The sequence below is a fragment of the Momordica charantia genome (assembly GCF_013281855.1).
Source record: "Momordica charantia cultivar OHB3-1 chromosome 9 unlocalized genomic scaffold, Mcharantia_2.0 BLBB01000009.1, whole genome shotgun sequence".
Lineage (NCBI taxonomy): Eukaryota > Viridiplantae > Streptophyta > Magnoliopsida > Cucurbitales > Cucurbitaceae > Momordica > Momordica charantia.
In genome coordinates this window covers 22275672-22294097 of record NW_028275167.1, presented here as the reverse complement: position 1 = coordinate 22294097, position 18426 = coordinate 22275672, and the positions used below count along the sequence as shown (strand labels likewise).

Below are 18426 nucleotides of genomic sequence, written 5' to 3'. Positions count from 1 at the left end.
AATCTCTGGTGTACACAATTTAGGTAGAAATCTTGAAGAGAATTATATTCATCTAAACACTGAAGTCCAGCAGCTATTTATAGGGGCTGCTGGGATAATAACTACACAGTAACTAAAATAACAGCACCTAAGGACTAACAGCTTAACTAACTAACCAACGTAACCTACTAACTACATCAATTTCCCCCACCCTTACAAATAACTCGCCCTCGAGTTAAGGGTGTATTTGAAAGGAATCTGGTGGACCATAAGCGTAGAGATCAGCTACGTTAAATATGGGGCTGAAAGTGTAAGTTGGCGGAAGCTGAAGCTTGTATGCATTCGATCCGAAGCGCTCGATTACTTGAAAGGGTCCCAATTTCTTCTTTTTGAGCTTAGAGTAGGTCCCTGTTGAAAACCGGCTTTTCCTTAGATGAATCATGACTAGGTCACCGACTTGGAATTCTTTCATTCTCCGTTTCTTGTCAGCTGCAGCTTTGTATTTGGAATTGGATTGTTCAATGTGTCGTCGAACCTCTTTATGTAACTCTGTTACCCGACTGGCCATTTCTTCTACTTCTAGGCTGAGATCAACAGAGGAAAGGAGGTTAGTCAAATCTAAAATTAATGTAGGGAGTTTAGTGTAGACTACCTCAAATGGGGACTTCCCTGTAGTTTTATTCTTCATATGGTTATAGGCAAATTCAGCTTGAGCTAGTGACATGTCCCATTGTTTAGGATGATCCCCGCTGATGCATCAAATGAGGTTTCCCAAAGATCTGTTGGTGACCTTTGTTTGGCCATCAGTCTGTGGGTGACTTGTTGTGCTAAACTTGAGTGACGTATCAAATTTCTTCCATAGTGTGCGCCAAAAGTGGCTTAAGAATTTGACATCACGATCCGAGACTATGGACTTAGGAATGCCATGGAGTCGGACAATGTCTTTAAAAAATAATGTAGCTATGACTATTGCATCGGAGGTCTTTTTACATGCCGCAAAATGTGCCATTTTGCTGAAGCGATCTACTACCACCATGACAGAGTCGAATCCCCGTTGTGTTCGGGGTAGCTCGAGAACAAAATCCACGGACAGATCCTCCCATATACTTTCGGGGATTGGTAAAGGTGTGTAAAGGCCAGTATTTTGCGTGGTGCCTTTATATATTTGGCAAGTAAAGCACTTGGTGACATAGTTAGAGACATCCTTGCGGATGTGGGGCCAATAGAAACGAGAAGCGACGATGTCCAATGTTTTATCACGGTCGAAGTGCCCTGTGTCACAATCGCACCTTTTCAAAGCAGCTCGAGAGATTGTGCGGCACTTGCTCTAGCTCAAACGAGCAAGTCAGCCGAGAAAAACTGTAAGTTGCGGGCAATCTCGGTCGTGGGTCTAGCCTCGCTCACGTTTTACGAGAAAATTGGTTTTAGAAAACGTGAGAGAGAAAAACAGTTGAAAACATCTTTAAAACAAGCATTGTAGACATTGGATGCAAGAAAGCTTTGATTGCAAGAAAGTATACAGCACTTGGTCGGGGGGAGGTTTGATGACTACTTAGTCCCCCCAAGGTACATTATAAGGCATTTTTGGTGTGGCAGGTATAGACGTCCTAAGTGGCGAGGAGTCACTTGATGGCCTACAGGGCCCGTGCGAACTCCGATTGGCTTGAAATTTGGCGTGCTTACATATCTTACTAATACACACCTAGTTCCAAAGCCACTCGGCCAAATTTCACCTACAACCCCAAAAACCCGATACAAGAAAATTACACTAGAAAGCTTTAAAGACATGAAAGAAAAGCGAGTGGTGAGGATGGTTTGGACATGCGGCCATGGGTAACACACCCTGGACAAGCATGCCCACAACACCCTGCAAGGCCACCCGTATGAGCATCCCGCAAAATAGCCGCCCGTAAGGAAGTGTGCGGGACACATAGTGTATTTCCTTTGAATAAGTATCCTTCCACAATATGGTAGTCGTCGATGGGCATATGATTAGAACATTTGTACCAAATGTCTTGGAAGTCTTTATCGGTTTCATACAAGTCCGGTAGATAGTCAAAGGCAATAATTTCACCTTTAAGGATGGTTAATAGGTTGTTCTTCCGGCTCAAAGCGTCTGCCGCTTTATTGGTTGTTCCCGCTTTGTGTTTAATCACAAAGTCAAATCGTTGGAGGAAAGACAACCAACGGGCATGCATACGGCTTATTGTCTTCTGAGTATGCAAAAATTTTAAGGAAAAGTGATCCGTAAACAATACAAATTCTTTGCTTAGAAGATAATGCTCCCATTGTTTTAATGGACGGACAAGGGCATAGAGTTCTTGTTCATATGTGCTCCACTTTTGACGGGATGGACTAAGTTTCTCACTAAAGTATTCTAGAGGGTGATTATGTTGAGAAAGGACAGATCCTATACTAATACTGGATGCATCTACCGCTACTTCAAAAGGGGAATCAAAGTTTGGAAGGGCAAGGACAGGGCTTTGACAAAGTTTAGTTTTAATGAGATGGAAACTTTCCAGTTGTGGTTGTCCCCAATAAAATTGTCCCTTTTTAAGGCAGTTGGTTAACGGAGCTACTATCAAGCTAAAGGTTTTAATCAATTTTCTATAAAATGATGCAAGCCCTAGAAAACATTGGACATCTTTAACTGTTTTAGGTTCCCCCCATTCGGCCATGGCTTTAATTTTAGAAGGGTCCATCTGAACTTTATTATGGCCAATGATAAAGCCTAAGAAATGATATTTCAGTAGTGACAAACAGACACTTTTTAATATTGATCACTAGTTTGTTAGAGGCCAAAGTGGTGAAGAGTAATTTAAGATGTTCTAAGTGGTCATGCATGTTAAGGCTATAAATGAGAATATCATCAAAGTAAACAACAATAAATTTGTTAATGAAAGGGAACAAAACCTGGTTCATAAGTCTCGTGAAGGTACTGGGAGCATTAGATAACCCGAATGGCATAACAAGCCATTCAAATAAGCCCTAATTCGTCTTGAATGCGGTTTTCCACTCATCGCCGGGTCTAATGCGAATTTGGTGGTAGTCACTCTTGAGATCAACCTTAGAGAAGATAGTAGCGCCTCCCAATTGGTCCAAAAGATCCGTAATTCTCAGTATGGGAAACCGATATTTCACTGTTATTTTGTTTATGGCACGATTGTCGACGCACATTCGCCAAGTGTCGTCCTTTTTTGGAGTTAAAAGGGCGGGCACCACACAAGGGCTCAAACTTGGCTGTATATGCCCCTTATCAAGTAACTCTTGGATTTGGTCATGAAGTATCTTATATTCTGATGGGCTCATTCGACAATGTGCTAAATTAGGGAGTGGTGCTCCTGGTAAAAAATCAATGTTGTGTTGTATGTTTCGAAGAGGGGGCAGTCCCGTTGGTGTTTCCACAATGAACTCAAATTGTGTCAATAATTGACTGATAGCGGGAGGAAGATTAGCTCTATCATCTATGGAACCAAACTCTTTAACAATCAGACTGAGGATAGGATCTTTAGATCGTCCGATGAATTGTTTTGCTGAAGTAATGGTGAAAAGGCTACCCGTCCCTTTATCACTGTCTTTCAAAGGGAGGGATTTGGAGGGGTTTAACGGTAGGACCACCTCTTTACCCATCCATAGGAACTCATACGTATTGTCTCTTCCTCTATGGAGAGCTTGGGTATCAAACTGCCATGGTCTGCCCAATAGAACATGACAGACGTCCATGTCGAGTACATCACATATAATTTGATCTTTATAAGTTGACCCAATGGACAATGCGATCGTGCAGGTATGTGTAACATGTGCCTTACCCCCTTTTTTAATCCAAGACACCTTATAAGGGGCGGGGTGAGGAGATAAAGGTAAATGTAAAGTGGTAACCATCTTACTTGCAATGACATTTTCGGTGCTGCCACTATCGACTATAACATTGCAGATTTTCTCGTTGATAGTGCATCTAGTTTTAAAGAGAGCGTGTCTTTGATAGGCCACTTCGGTTTTAGGTGTCAACAACACTCGTGAAGAACACATGAAACAATATCTACTTCATCTGGGGCAACATAGTCGACATCCTCTTCCAACTCTGATCCACTGTTTTCTTGTATGCCGTCCTCATCAACGATGTTGATAGCTTTTCATGAGGACAGTCATTAGATAAATGCCCAGTTTGTCCACACCGGAAGCATTTGCCTAATGTTGGACGGGAATACATGTTTCCTTGCCGTTTTCCTACCACATTATCAATGGATTTAGCTTTAACAGAATCAGGTTCAAAAGACTTACCTTTAGGAGGTGTTGATGTGAGGTTAGGCGAAGAAGCATTGTCCCCCAGAGGAGTGGACCGTTTGGATGTTCCCCCTTGGTCCCAATTCCCTTTTCTTGAATACTGTTTCTTGAAGCGGTTGCCAATTTGTTCTTCAATGGTAGTTGCTGTGGAAATAGCTTCGTTGAGGTAACCGATCGGTTGCAATGCGATCTGTTCTTTAATATCCGCACGCAAACCACCTACGAATCTTGCAACCAAATGTTGGTTGGCTTTCCAAAAGGTTGGTTCTTGCACCTAATCGATGAAATTCTTCGGAGTAATCAGCTATGGACCGGGAGCCTTGTTTACAATTCTGGTATTGGTTGTATAAAACTTGCTCAAAATTGACGGGGAGGAAACGTCCGCGCATGAGTTTCTTCGTACGCTCCCAATTGTGAATGGGCTGCTTCCCATAACGATGTCGATTAATTTCCAACTGATCCCACCAAGCTGAAGCTCCCCCTTTCAGTTTTAATGCGACTAACCGGACCTTTTTATGTTCTGGAGTATCCATGTAGCTAAAGAAATTTTCTACGTTCTTTATGCAATCTAAGAATCCTTCAATATCCATTTTTCCATTAAAACTAGGAAGATCAATCTTCATTTTATATTCACTCTGTTCTTGATTTCTATTGGGATTAGGGTATCTACCAAATTGTTCCCCTTCAAAAGCAATCATTTCGTTGTCCTCATCGCTTGAAGAATCAAAAAGTACCTCATGCCGCCGCTGAAACAGGGGATTCCGATTGATTTCTTGATGGAAAAAGCGTGGTTCTTGAAAGTTTCTTGGACCTAAGCGGGCCGCCTGCTGTCTTCTTGGAGGGTTGACATGCCTTTCTTGTGGATACGCCTGACCATGACCCTCTGGCCTCCCTTCTTGGCCATTCTTTCTTGCTGCAGGGGCGTGTTTCGGGCTGGAGTTTGATGGACACTCATAGCTTCCAGTTTTTCGTGAATAATCTCCAGAATTTGCTTAATCTTGCCGACATCCTGGATGGCTTTCACCTCTCCTTCAACCGACAGCAAGCGTGCGGTTGACGATCGTGGCGAGAGAATGGAGGCTTGCTCCATTTCTTTGTTGGTGAGGGAAGAATCTCCGATGTTAACTGACTTCTTTCCCGCCATAACAACCGAGAAAATTGGGATGCTCTGATACCAATTTGGTGTACACAATTTAGGTAGAAATCTTGAAGAGAATTATATTCATCTAAACACTGAAGTCCAACTATTTATAGGGGCTGCTGGGATAATAACTACACAGTAACTAAAATAACAGCACCTAAGCACTAACAGCTTAACTAACTAACCAACGTAACCTACTTACTACATCAATCTCCAAAGCCATTTGAGGAGCAAGCTATTGTTCTTTTATTGAAAAACTCTTATGCAAAGCTCGCCATACTGCAAAGGAAGGGTGATCTTCCCCCAATTCACTAAGTAGTTGCACAGGCCTTTCATACTCCCACCATTTCAGAAGAAATTCCTAGTCATCTTTTCAATTTCTTTAACCATAGGAGCTTTTAGGATGGAGAAAAAGTAAACGGAAAGACTAGTAATAACAGATTGAGCAAGCATTAGCCGGCTGCCTTTTGAAAGAGTTAAGTTCCTCCACTTGCCAATCTTCTGCCTTACTTTGTCAATCAACGGGTCTCAGAAGGATTTACTCTTTTAATTTCCCTCGGAGGGATACCCAAGTAGGAGAAATGAAGCCGTTCCACTTTACAGCCAGACTTACATGCCTTGGCTTGTAAAAAACTCTTGTCCACATTATTCCAATAAGACCAGTTTTCCCAAGTTTTCCCCAGAATTTTTGGGGGAATTAAAAAGCCTTTATGGGTATTTTCATGGTGTTTGGTGCTTAGGTGGTGATTGCAACGTAACAAGGTGGCCTGTTAAGAAATCCAATGGAGGGAGGGGAGCGAAGAGCATCCAAAAGTTCTGCAATATGATAGACATGCTTTGTTCAGTGAAAATCTTGTTGAATAATGGCAGACTTACATGGTCAAACACGAGCGAAAATACCATAAAAGCCTTGTTGGACAGGTTCTTTATGACTAAAGAGTAAAGAATGGCTAGACATATATACAAAATAATGGTTTTTCAAAAAATCCTAGATATTATTTTGGGATAAAAAAGATCCGATATTATTTGACCACTCACTCTTTGTCTTTTTTCTCTCTGACTTAGAAACAAGGAACCTCTACATCTGGGCTTTAGGAAGCTTGTAGAATAGAGGTAGAAGAATATGATGTTTCTGGGGGTAGATAAAGGAATCCTTTTCCCTTTCCAATTTGCAATATGTATACATATATATATATTAACTTCTGACAGATGCTTTCATAATTGTCCACCAAAAGACCTGTCAAACACAAACTCTACCAACTCAAACCAAATTACATAGGACATAATTCCAAAAAGCATTTGGTGTTATTTATCATTTGCATTTAGGAATTTTGCTCCTAGTTTGATATGTTTTAATTGGAAGGCTTTCACTATATCTTGTTAAGTTTATGTGTTTTATTTTCTGTTTTCTTGTATCATTGAACATTATTGTTCCTTTTCATTATTTCAATGAGAAGTTCGTATCTTGTTCGAAAAAAAAAAAATCCAAAAAGCATTAATTTCAAAATGAGAATAATTTAGAAAATAAAAAACCGAACAACTAGTGCAGGGTTGAGTTGAATAAATTTTCAAGTAAATTATGGTTGATTTTTATTCAACCTAAAATTTTGGGTCGGTTCTCGAGTTAAAAAAATTAGTCTTCCGTTTGAACCCAAACCAACCCGAATATATATATGTACACGCTAAGTAGCCAATCTCTCTCTCGCTCTCTCTCTCTCACTCTCTCTCACACTCTCTCTCTCCCTCTCACAGACAAGAAACAAACTTTTCATTGATTAATAAAAAGGAACATGAAATGTTAAAAAATACAAACTCCCGAAGGAGTGAATAAAAAAATAGCAAAAATTAAAAGATACAAGCAAGAATACCAAAAATATAAGAATCAAGGGACATCCTGTACATATCTATATAGGGGAGAGGAAAGCCCCCCAATTAGCATATATCATATTAGGAGAGTAATGAGTAAAAATATTGGATAGAGCACACCATTGAGATGCTTTGAACTTATCCATATTGAAACACTCCACCGAAGGCCTTCTTTTTTCCTAAAAAATCTTTTGGTTTCTCTCAAACCAAAGCTCTGAGATGATAGCTTTGATCTGTTTGCCCAAAGAAGGCTCGCTTTAGGAGATAAGGATGGACCGACCAGCATCTGAGTTACAACCTTCGAAACTGAGTTACAATCTTCGAAACGTCCACATCCAGCACCCAAGAAATATTGAATAAATGGAGCAAGGGAAGCCACAATCTGCTGCATATGGACAAGAAAAGAAGGTATGCACCTAAAATTCGCAAGCTGGCATGCACAATACGCAAATGGATACAAATGCATATTTGGGGATTTCTTTTGAAGAACTTCTCCTGTGTTGACCTTTCCAAACTAAGTAGCCAATCTTACTAGTAGATAAGGTACTAATTACTTTCCTTGAGGTTGAAGGTTGCCTCACCCCACAACTGTTATACTAAAAATAAAATATTACCACTAAGTAGTCCTTCACTCAGAGCCTAGTCCAACCCAGACATAAGCCCATAACTGGCCCTCATTTCTCCAATAATAATAATGAGAGAGAAACGCCATCTTCTTCAATCTACGCTGCAGCCAGAAATAATGAACATAGAATGCTCTGCAAGCTGAAACTTCTTCACTTGTCATCTCGGTCCCTTTCTTGTATCTAGTTCTTTGATATCTATCTTTTTGTCTCTAATATCTCTATTTCAGTCTGTTGTGAATGATGGATGCTCGAGGTAATCTCTTCTCTATGCCGGCTCCTCTCTGATTTATCGGCCCTCTTTCTTTGGGCGTCAATAGGAACACAAGTAGCTCATTGTAATTTGGAGGATCCAACCAGACCTAACATAATTTTATGAGGGTTGGGTTGGTCGGGTTAGAGTGGAATTTGGGGTTGTTTTTTGGCCGTACCCTCAATCCTAAAATTCGGTTTGGGTTGAAAATACCCATTTTTCCGCTCCACCAAACCCAACCCATGAACACTACTAAGCAGATTGATTCAAGGATCAAAGGAGGGCTTATTTAAGGCTTTAGGGAGGGGGTGGAGATTAATTCTGTTTGGATTATCTTGAATTTGTCAATGATACAATGTTATTTTGTGAGGATGACCTCCAGTAAGATTGATAGGACTGCTTTCATGAAGCTGCCAGTTAGTGGGGCTATATCCTTAAAATCTTCATCAGATTTTCGTTTCTTTTTATTTATTTAGTGAACTATTTGGTCTTTGTGTATTCTTTCAGTTTGTAATGTCATGTATTTGGGTTGGTCATTAGTTTAAGTTGATATATTTTTGTTTTGTTTTAGGTCTTTTGAACATTTGATTCATTTAGGTGGGTTGCTGTTTGTTCTCACTTCTCGTCTTTACTTGTTTTGCCGGGTTTTTCCTCAAGTAAGGTGTTGTTACTAACTTATCATTTTTCATTTAATTGATGAAAACTTCAACTTGTGAACATGTTCACAGATCTAAAGGTCTTCGAACTGTTATTCAACCTCAAAATGAATTTGGAGCAATCTTGGTTTAGGGCATGGACATGGAGAGAAGGGAGTCTATGAGATGGCAAGAGGATATAGGTATGTATTGTGAGAGTACTAACAAAGGTATGTTGGGAATATTATTAGTATATTAGTGGGGGCATTATGGTAGTTAGTTAGAGGTAAGTTGATAAGGAAATGGACAATATTGGCGCTATTGTTTTCCAAGAATTAAATGCAGAACTTCTTTGAACCAAAGGCCACAGGGCATCCCTTTTCCACCTGGTATTAGAATACCAAGAGACTAATTCAGCCCCTTCCTCTTTACTACTCTTGAAGGAAGCCTAACACTTTTCTTGAAAAGGAGCTCGCAAATCCTTTGATAGCTGAAGCGGTACAAGTTAACTCGAATAAGGCCTTTAACGACGAACGGGTTGTACTCAGTAAAGGTAATTCAGACAAGCTAAATGTTCTTTCCTTTGGCTCAATTCACTCCACCAGTGAGGGCTTGACTCATAGACCATCCTCCCTCGACTTCTCGGATAATGATTTTGACGATGATGATGGAGCAATTAGTATTAGTAGTTTGGACTCTTCCCCAAAGTCGTACATCCCTGCTGAGGATATTTCTGAGAAATCCTTCGAGGAAGATTTTCAGATCCTATTTAATGAGAAAAAAAAAGATGAGAAGTCAATTTTACCAAAGTAAACAACCATTCCTTCCTTTTTTGAAGAAATGATTTTCAGATTTTCAGATTCTATTTCTGGAATTACTCTTGTCCCATTTGATAGTGTTCTTTGATTCTTAAGACATTTTGAGTAGTTGCTTGGGTCCTTTGAGTTTTAAGTTGTTCGAAAAGTTGGATCTCAAAGTCCTCTTTCTAGATGATAAAGTTGGAGCGGTTGGAGTGCTCGAAGTTGAAGGCTCTTCAAGATGATGTTGTTCGTGTCCTCGCATCTTGGTGGATCATTTTGTTTAACATGCTCTTTTTGTTGGTTTTCATGGTTCTTACTTTGATTGTATCATTACTTGTTCAGACTTTTTTTTGTTTGGTTCTTCTTTTCTTCTTTTCTCTTACTTCTTTGGGAGTTTGTATCTTTGAACTTTTTCTCCTTTTCACATATCAATGAAAAGTTGTTTCTTGTTCAAAAAACAAAACAAAAAACAAAAAAAAAAGTTGTTCGAAAAGTTGGAATTTCGCTCTTACACCTTTCGGAGTTTTCGAAGCTTTGCAGTTTTAATTGGGTTGGTTGGTTGGTTGGTGAGGATCTCTTAGATTCATTTTTTCAGCTTGAGGGCTGGCACGTGGTGGTTTATTATTTAAGGTTCTTTGAGGATGTCATTGAGGCTTAGTCTTTGGTGTTTGCTCCTTGATAGCCTTCGTGAAAATGGTCTTTTCTTGCTACACTTTTAGCATTTCGGCTGGTTTTTATTGGAGCTTGGTCTTTGCTTATGGATCCAAGGAAGTTTTTATCTCTCATGCGGTCGTGGCTCTGAATTTCTTTTAGTTTTCCAAGCTCTGTCGCAAGCAGTTTTCTGTGTTTTGGTTTAGAATTCTTCGCATCTTTTCTGAGCTTCTATTGCTCTTGTTATGTTAATTCTTTGTTATTTTTGTATTCTCTCTTCCTTTTTCACCCCGGGGGGTTTGTATCTTGAACATTTTTCCTTTTCATATATCAATGAAAAATTGTTTCTTCTTTAAGAAAAAAGAAAAGTTAGTTTGAGGTAAGTGGGATATAAATCTAATTTTTTAAGATCTTGATTACAAAAAAGTAACAATATAACTTTATTGTAATCAAGGTTCAAAATGTCGATGTCGATGGAAATGTTGAGGTCTCAAATTTACGGATATATCGATGGACATGTCGATGTCGACGGACATTTGGAGAAAAATCACGAAAATTATAGATATTGATGCAAATTTTTTAAATTAGTAAATAAAAGTTGAATTATAACTTAATTATCCTCTAATGGATCATTTGTAACCATTATATCTAAATATATAAGTAATATCAATTATATAAATGTGTTACGATGAAAATATTGGAGCAAAATATGTACGTGAAAATATTTGAATACATTGATTTCGCCTTTCGGTATATAAAAGTATTTTTTTTAATTCATAGAGAATTTTTAATATGATAGAAAATTCAAATATTGTATGTTTTTTATTTATTTTTATAGTTGTGTACTATATTTCGATACCATTGTCTACATGACTCGAATTTAGCAAATATTGAGCAATTATTTGTAATACTTCATAAATTTAGAAAAGTAAACTTGAATTTTTTTTTTTTTTCAATTGAAGATAGATGATTAAAAAACCAAAATATGGTAAACTAGAAAAGACGAAAGCATAAAATAAGTTCAAGAGGGAGCATAAATCAAAGTAAGAGTAATAATAAAAGTCAACGATAAGATCAAGCTAACTACAAACAAAATGATCCACCAAATGTGAGGACTCATCTTCAATGTTATGATTCCCAACACTAATAAGAGCATTTTCAAATGTAACTAGGGTGGTATGCATCTCTTGCCAACTCACGTTTTTCTTGCAATTAATCTAACAAACAATAGGGAGGTACTCAGCATCAAGCTGCGAGGCCACATTTGAAATTAACTTGATTTTGATGGAATAGAAAATATTTGTATTCCAATATATTAAAAAATAAGAGATACAAAGCCTTCTTATATTGGAGAAAGGCTCAATTCATAAAAGGAAAATAAGAGTAAAATAATCAAATCATTAATATTTACAGAAAATATTCACAAATAAACCAACACTCCCCCTCAAGCTGGTTTAAAGATATCTTCCATTGCCAGCTTGTCAATCATCCTGTCAAATTGTACTTCTGGTAGTCCTGTTGTCAATACATCAGCAGTCTGCTCTATTGTTGGGAGATAAGGGATACATATCACGCCCGTGTCAATTTTTTTTTTATAAAGTGTTTGTCAATTTCAATATGCTTAGTCCTATCATGTTGAACTGGATTGTGGGCTATGGAGATAGTAGCCTTGTTGTCGCAATAAACTCGTATGGGTGCCTTTTGAAAGACTCTCAGTTCTTCAAGTAGCTTTTTTATCCAAATCCCTTCACAAATACCATGGGCTAGAGCCCTAAAGTCTGCTTCAGCACTGCTTCTGGCCACTACATTTTGTTTCTTACTTCGCCAAGTAACTAAGTTACCTCCAACAAACGAACAATAACCAGAAGTAGATCTTCTATCTACTATACTTCCTGCCCAATCAACATCGGTATAAACTTCAACCTATAAATGGTTGTGTTTTTTGAACAATATACCTTTTCCTGGAGTTCCCTTCAAATATCTTAAAATTCTATAGGCAGCTTCAAAGTGAACTAATCCTGGTGAGTGCATAAATTGGCTTACCATGCTCACCGCAAAAGTAATATCTGGACGTGTGTGAGACAAGTAAATGAGTTTTCCCACGAGGCTTTGATATCGTTCTTTATCCTTTACTTCTTCTTCTCTTGCAGCTTCCAATTTCAAATTAGGTTCAATAGGGGTCTCAGCTACCTTGCATCCAAGCAAACCTGTTTCTCTAAGTAAATCAAGAATATATTTTCTTTGATTAACAAAGATACCTTTCTTAGATCTTGCAAACTCCATTCCTAGGAAGTACTTTAACGTTCCTAGGTCCTTGATTTGAAATTCACATGCAAGTCTTTTCTTTAAAGTGGCTAGTTCTACCTTATCATCACCTGTGAGCATGATGTCATCTATATAAACAATCAAAATTGCAGTTTTATTATTTTCAGAACGTTTATAAAAGATGGTATGATCAACTTGACTCTGAAGAAATCCATAGCTCATGACCACTTTACCAAATCGTTCAAACCATGCTCTTGGAGACTGCTTGAGTCCATATAAAGATTTCTTAACCGGCATACTTTGTCCTTACCAAGGTTAGCTTCAAAACCTGGTGGTAAACTCATAAATACTTCTTCTTCGAGACTCCATTCAAAAAGGCATTTTTTACATCGAGTTGATGAAGGGGCTAGTCTAAATTTGCAGCTAGAGATAAAAGTACTGTAATGGAGTTGATTTTAGCAACAGGAGCAAAAGTTTCCTGATAATCAATCCCATAGGTTTGAGTAAATCCCTTTGTAACTAGTCTAGCTTTATACCTTTCAACACTACCATCAGCATTACACTTGATCGTAAAAACCCATTTGCACCCCACAGTTTTCTTATCTCTTGGCAAATCTACTATCTCCCATATACAATTCTGTCTTAGAGCATTCATCTCCTCCATAACAGCTAGTTTCCAATTTGGATCATTTAGAGCTTCTTGTATGTTCCTTGGAATGAACAAGTTAGTTATCCTAGACGGAAAAGCTTTATGATTACTTGATAGGTTTTGATAAGAGATATAGCTTGCTAGAGGATATTTCGTGCAAGTTCGAGTTCCTTTTCTTAAGGCTATAGGGACGTCAAGATCATAAATAACAGATGAGATATTTTCAATATTTGGAGTAACAAGAATAAAAGATGGATTACCTGGAGTGTCAGAATCATCCCTCGGAGTTTCAATTTGGATCTGTGATGAGTCAGCTATCTGGTCCCCATTCGTTTGACTGAGTCTTCTTCTAGTATAAAACTTAAACTCAGGATTTGGATCAATTTGATCATTTTGTAGTAATTCTCCCCCTGAGTTAGAATTTTCTACACTTGGCATTGAAGGACCAGTAAAGTTGGGACTTATCACATTAGGAAGGGGGACGAGTATATCAACAGGTATATCCCAAAAATTATCATCCTTATCTTCTAAATTTAGTTTCTCCACCTGAAGATAATTTTGGAAAAAAAAAGGTTGATTTTCCAAGAAGGACACATCCATACTCACATAAAGTTTTTTGGTTCGAGGATCAAAACATTTATACCCTTTTTTCTAAAATCATAGCCCAAAAAAATGCATTTAATGGCCCTCTGATCTAATTTTGACCGAAAATGACTAGGAATATGCACATAAACAGTACACCCAAAAACTTTGATAGGTAAATCAGAGTTCAAATGAGTTGTTGGAAAATTTTCTTTCAAAACATCAAGAGGAGTTTTAAACTTCAAAACTTTAGTAGGCATTCGATTTATTAGGTAGGCAGCTGTGAGGACTGCTCCCCCCCCATAAGTACTTAGGGACATTCATAGAAAACATTATTGCCCGAGCAACGTCCAATAAATACCTATTTTTTCTTTCAGCAATACCATTTTGTTGAGGAGTATCTCGACAAGTAGAATGATGAACAATGCCTTTAGTTTTCAAAAACTCACTCAAATGTTCATTGAAATATTCAGTTCCATTGCCAGAATGCAGGATACTAATTTTGGTTTGAAATTGGGTTTCAATCATATTGTAAAAACATTTGAAAATATCCTTCACATCAGATTTGTTTGTCAATAAATAAAACCCAAGACAAACGAGTATGATCATCAATAAAAGTTACAAACCATCGTCTAGCACTATGAGTTAAAACTTTAGATGGACCCCAAACATCACTATGAATTAAATAGAATGGTTTGGAGGACTTATAAGGTTTTGGCAAATATGTGGATCGATGATGTTTTTCAAAGATGCAATTTTCACAATGAAATTGAGAACAATCAACTCCTTTAAACAATTTTGGAAATAGGTATTTGAGATAGAAGAAACTAGGATGTCCTAGCCTACAATGCCATAACATAATTTGTTCTTTAACAGAGATAGAACTGTATTACTAAAGCACTGAGTTATTTTAGTACTACCAGAAGGCTCATCAAAGTAGTAGAGGCCATACAGCATTCTAGCACATCCAAACGTCTTCCCCGAGGTCTGGTCCTGAAAAGCACGGTGCGATGCATAGAAGGTAACAAGACAGTTAGAATCTTTAGAGAGTTTACTAACTGATAAAAGATTGCAAGCTAATTTAGGGACATGTAGGACAGATTGAAGAGTAATATTTTCTGTTAATTTGATGGTTCCCTTACCTGCAATGGAAGAGAAACTGCGATCGGCAATCCTAATTTTTTCATTGCAATATGTAGGAGAATAAGATTCAAATATTTTAGAAGAGCTAGTCATATGGTCAGAAGCTCCAGAATCAATAATCCACGGAGATGAGCCAAAACAGGAAAGTGCTCTAGGGTAATTACCTCTTTGCGCCAAGGAAATGCAAGATTACCAAATGACAAATTGGTCTCTAATCGTTGTGATAGATGCTCTCTACTAAATGAATTTGAGTCAACACTATTAGTGCGAACTTGCTCCTGGTTTCTCTCATATTCCGCTAGACTTTGAGTCATTTGAACCGTTTCTTGAACCATGATAGCAAATAAAGGTTAACTGAATCAAATCAAACCACAATCTGATATTAGAGAGGATATAGACAGATAACCAGAAAAACCCAAACCGAACCGGGTGGACAAAATCGGACTAGAAAAAACCGAACCAGTAGAAAACCACACCGGATCTGCGAACCAAACCAAACGGGACGAACCACCCAAATAGAACCGGTCTAGGGTTTGTAGAACAAGAACGACCCACGAACACAGAAGCAGATTTGCTTCTACTACCAGATCTGCGAAAGAGGGGCGGAGGGTTTCTATCACGGCAGATCCACGACGAACAGAGGATAGCGGCGGTGAGCGCAACAGCCGACGGCGGTGGAATGGAAGCGTTGCAGATCTGGTATCAATAGATGATGCGGCGGCGCGCACAACGGCAGACGGCGGCAAAATGGAGGCTTGAGGCTCGTACGGCAGCGGATTTGAATGGGCTCCAAGCAGCAACCTCCGAATCGATAGCTCTGACGTCGGCATTAACTACAATCTCTGAAAAACTATGGCTCCGTCGACCTATAAATGAGAAACACCACGCACGAAGGGACCGACTGTAAGTAGGATGCGTCGTTCGGAGACGACGGCTAGGGTTCCGGCGGTGAAGGTGGCGACGGTGAACTAGAGTGTCGGAATAGTAACCTATCGTGCCGGAAGTAGGATGAACCGTTCTAGGATAACAGCGGCTAGGGTTCCGGCAACGGTATGGCAGCGGCTAGGGTTTAAAGGTAAGGATGGTGGCTAGGGTTTCTACAAGTCCTTAGGATATTAGGGTTTATTTTGGCTCTGATACCAACTTGATTTTGATGGAATAGAAAATATCTGTATTCCAATATATTAAAAAATAAGAGATACAAAGCCTTCTTATATAGGAGAAAGGCTCCGTTCCTAAAAGGAAAGTAAGAGTAAAATAATCAAATCATTAATATTTACAGTGAATATTCACAAATAAACCAACAAATTATATACTTGTTCATGATAGGTGCTATGGATCTGCTTCATGAAACTAAGATATGTAGCCATCTCCATGCTGCTGTTTCCTTCTAAGCCAGTCGAGAGGTACTGTAGCTTATGATTTCACAAGAAATTGGTGGTGTTATAGACATATACAACCATCCTAATTAGGTCTGATCCATTCTCACCCATTTTTCATATGTGGGATTCAATATGAATTCTGAACTTCTAGCTTGCTGTCTTGTCGGTAGGATACATTTAGGGGGTGTAACTCGAGTCCCAAGCATAAAAACCATGTAGTTTTTGGCCTCTTAAGACCACTAACGCCATCTGTTCTCACAGCTGGTAGTTTTGGGTGTTGAGTTTCACAGTAAGCACAATTGAAAGTGGATTTCCGAAGGGATAGATTAAAGTAGCACTGGTGGAAGAAGAAATTTCAACGGAGTGTTGGTGGTGTTAGTTTGGGTTATATCTTCTTAGTTGCTTTGAAAGATTATTAATACCTTGAGCCGCCATCGGTAGCTTAGGTTATAACTCTGATACCAAGAAAGATAAAATAGTTGGGAGAAAATGGCAAAAATAGGTATAATAGTCTATATTATATTATATTAGAGTAATCACTATTTATTGATTACAAGAGGAAGGTTAGTTCTGTAAATACAGTGAGCTCAGTTGAATGAAGTGGGTGTATAGAAGGGAAAAGCCCTCAGAGGCGGTGAAGATCATAAGTCCTAGAATCACATGGGCAAATCATTTGTTTCCACTGTAATGTAATTTAGATATGTACATATTTCAAAATAAAATATTTTTTTTGAGCATGTCCCTGCCTATGTCTAGGTTCATTTTTTTTTTGAATAGTAGTGTCGCCTTGTCCTCGAAGCATATCATCATTTTTCTCATTAGTGTTTATTTATTTATATTGTTTGCGTAAATGTCTACCTTTGTAGGGCAACTCTCGGAGAAGCTTGTAATGGAGACATTTCTTTTGCAGATTCTTTAGAAGGATTTGGTGGTGGGCAGGATGATCCTGTTAGTGTGTCCATTGGAGGTTGTGTCATCTCTTTATGCTATTCTTTTATCTTTCCATCAACAAATGAAGAGTGTGAGCCAGGGGTTCTTATCTATAACTTGTGGCCTATTTCAAGAGCCTATGCTGGTTGTCTGAGTGACTTCTCCTAGCAATAAAAATAATCTTAATTGATTGATTAGATTATTGACCTCATCTATATAGGAGTTAACTAATGTACCTTTGTCTGATTGAATTGAGCTCTGCTCTGTATGGACATTTTAATATTAAAGAATCTTGTGGCAAGATACACTTTGCTATTAGTAGAGAGTTTTTCATACCTATTCGATAATGCTTTCATTAGATCTACTGCAGTCTTTTAAAATTGTAGGTTCACTGAGATGTGTAGGAAAATTAATACAAGAGATTTCACACATGCTCCAGAATGATTCCTCTCTCTTAAGAACTCTCTAGAGATTTCACAGAATGATTCCCCTTGTACTTTAATAACAAAGAGTCTCATCTCTATTTCCGTATACCACTCGCTAAATCCACAGAATAAAATGAGCTGCCACTAACTAGAACTATAACTCTTTAAAACTGCTACGCTACTCTATGTGAAATAACTGCTGCATGATCTACTATGTGAAGAACTAGTGTTTTTGAGGAAAGTGTCCTAGTGCCTTCCACCTTTTTTCTTTTCTTTGGGTTATGGTAGTGTCTTGATGCTATGAACATATGTTTTCACTTCTTTCACCTGGCGTTCAATGTTGCAACGTCAATACTAGTGCCACAATGTTGTCCTCTCGGGTCTTTAAGCTCTACATTCTTGTTTTGGCTCCACGTCCCAAGCAAGACAAACTCATAGCATGAATATTTTCAAAAACATTGTTGAAGATCTGAAATTAAATTGAAGTTCCTTTATCAATTGTGAAATTTTCTAGGTCTAAAAGCCCTTTATCAATTGGGAGAGGGCCGTTTGGCCCTTTCTTATCTCCTAAAGCGAGTCTTCTTTGGGTAAATAGGGTCAAAGCTATTATTTCGGAGCTTTGGTTTGAGATAATCTCGTTCAAGCTATTAAAGCATATGAAAGAATGCCGAGATTTTCCGTCAATTGGGAAAAATCGGCAATCTATGGCATTAATTTACAAGCTGGAAAAGTTAGGCAGAGGGCAGATTCCTGGAATTGTCAGATTGCTTCCCTTCCATTCTTGTATTTAGGGCTTCATTTGAGAGGTAATCCGAAAT

General features: G+C 38.4%; 1 protein-coding gene across 23 annotated transcripts in view; it reads left to right on the top strand.

Annotated features, from left to right (window-relative positions):
* LOC111018315 (ADP-ribosylation factor GTPase-activating protein AGD2) overlaps positions 1-18426 on the top strand; it is a 71889-nt gene that overhangs the window by 9512 nt on the left and 43951 nt on the right. For 9 of the 23 annotated variants that reach the window (XM_088116980.1, XM_088116978.1, XM_088116979.1 and 6 more), the window contains exons 3-4: positions 8718-8807; positions 17120-17220. The exons of 2 other annotated variants lie outside the window; for them this stretch is intronic. In XM_088116980.1, coding sequence (XP_087973106.1) covers positions 8718-8807; positions 17120-17220 — 191 coding nt within the window. Of the gene's footprint in view, positions 1-8717; positions 8808-8874; positions 8985-14642; positions 14750-16203; positions 16278-17119; positions 17221-18426 lie in introns of those variants that run through there. 12 more of the 23 variants (XM_022294350.2, XM_088116989.1, XM_088116990.1 and 9 more) reach the window with 7 other exon arrangements.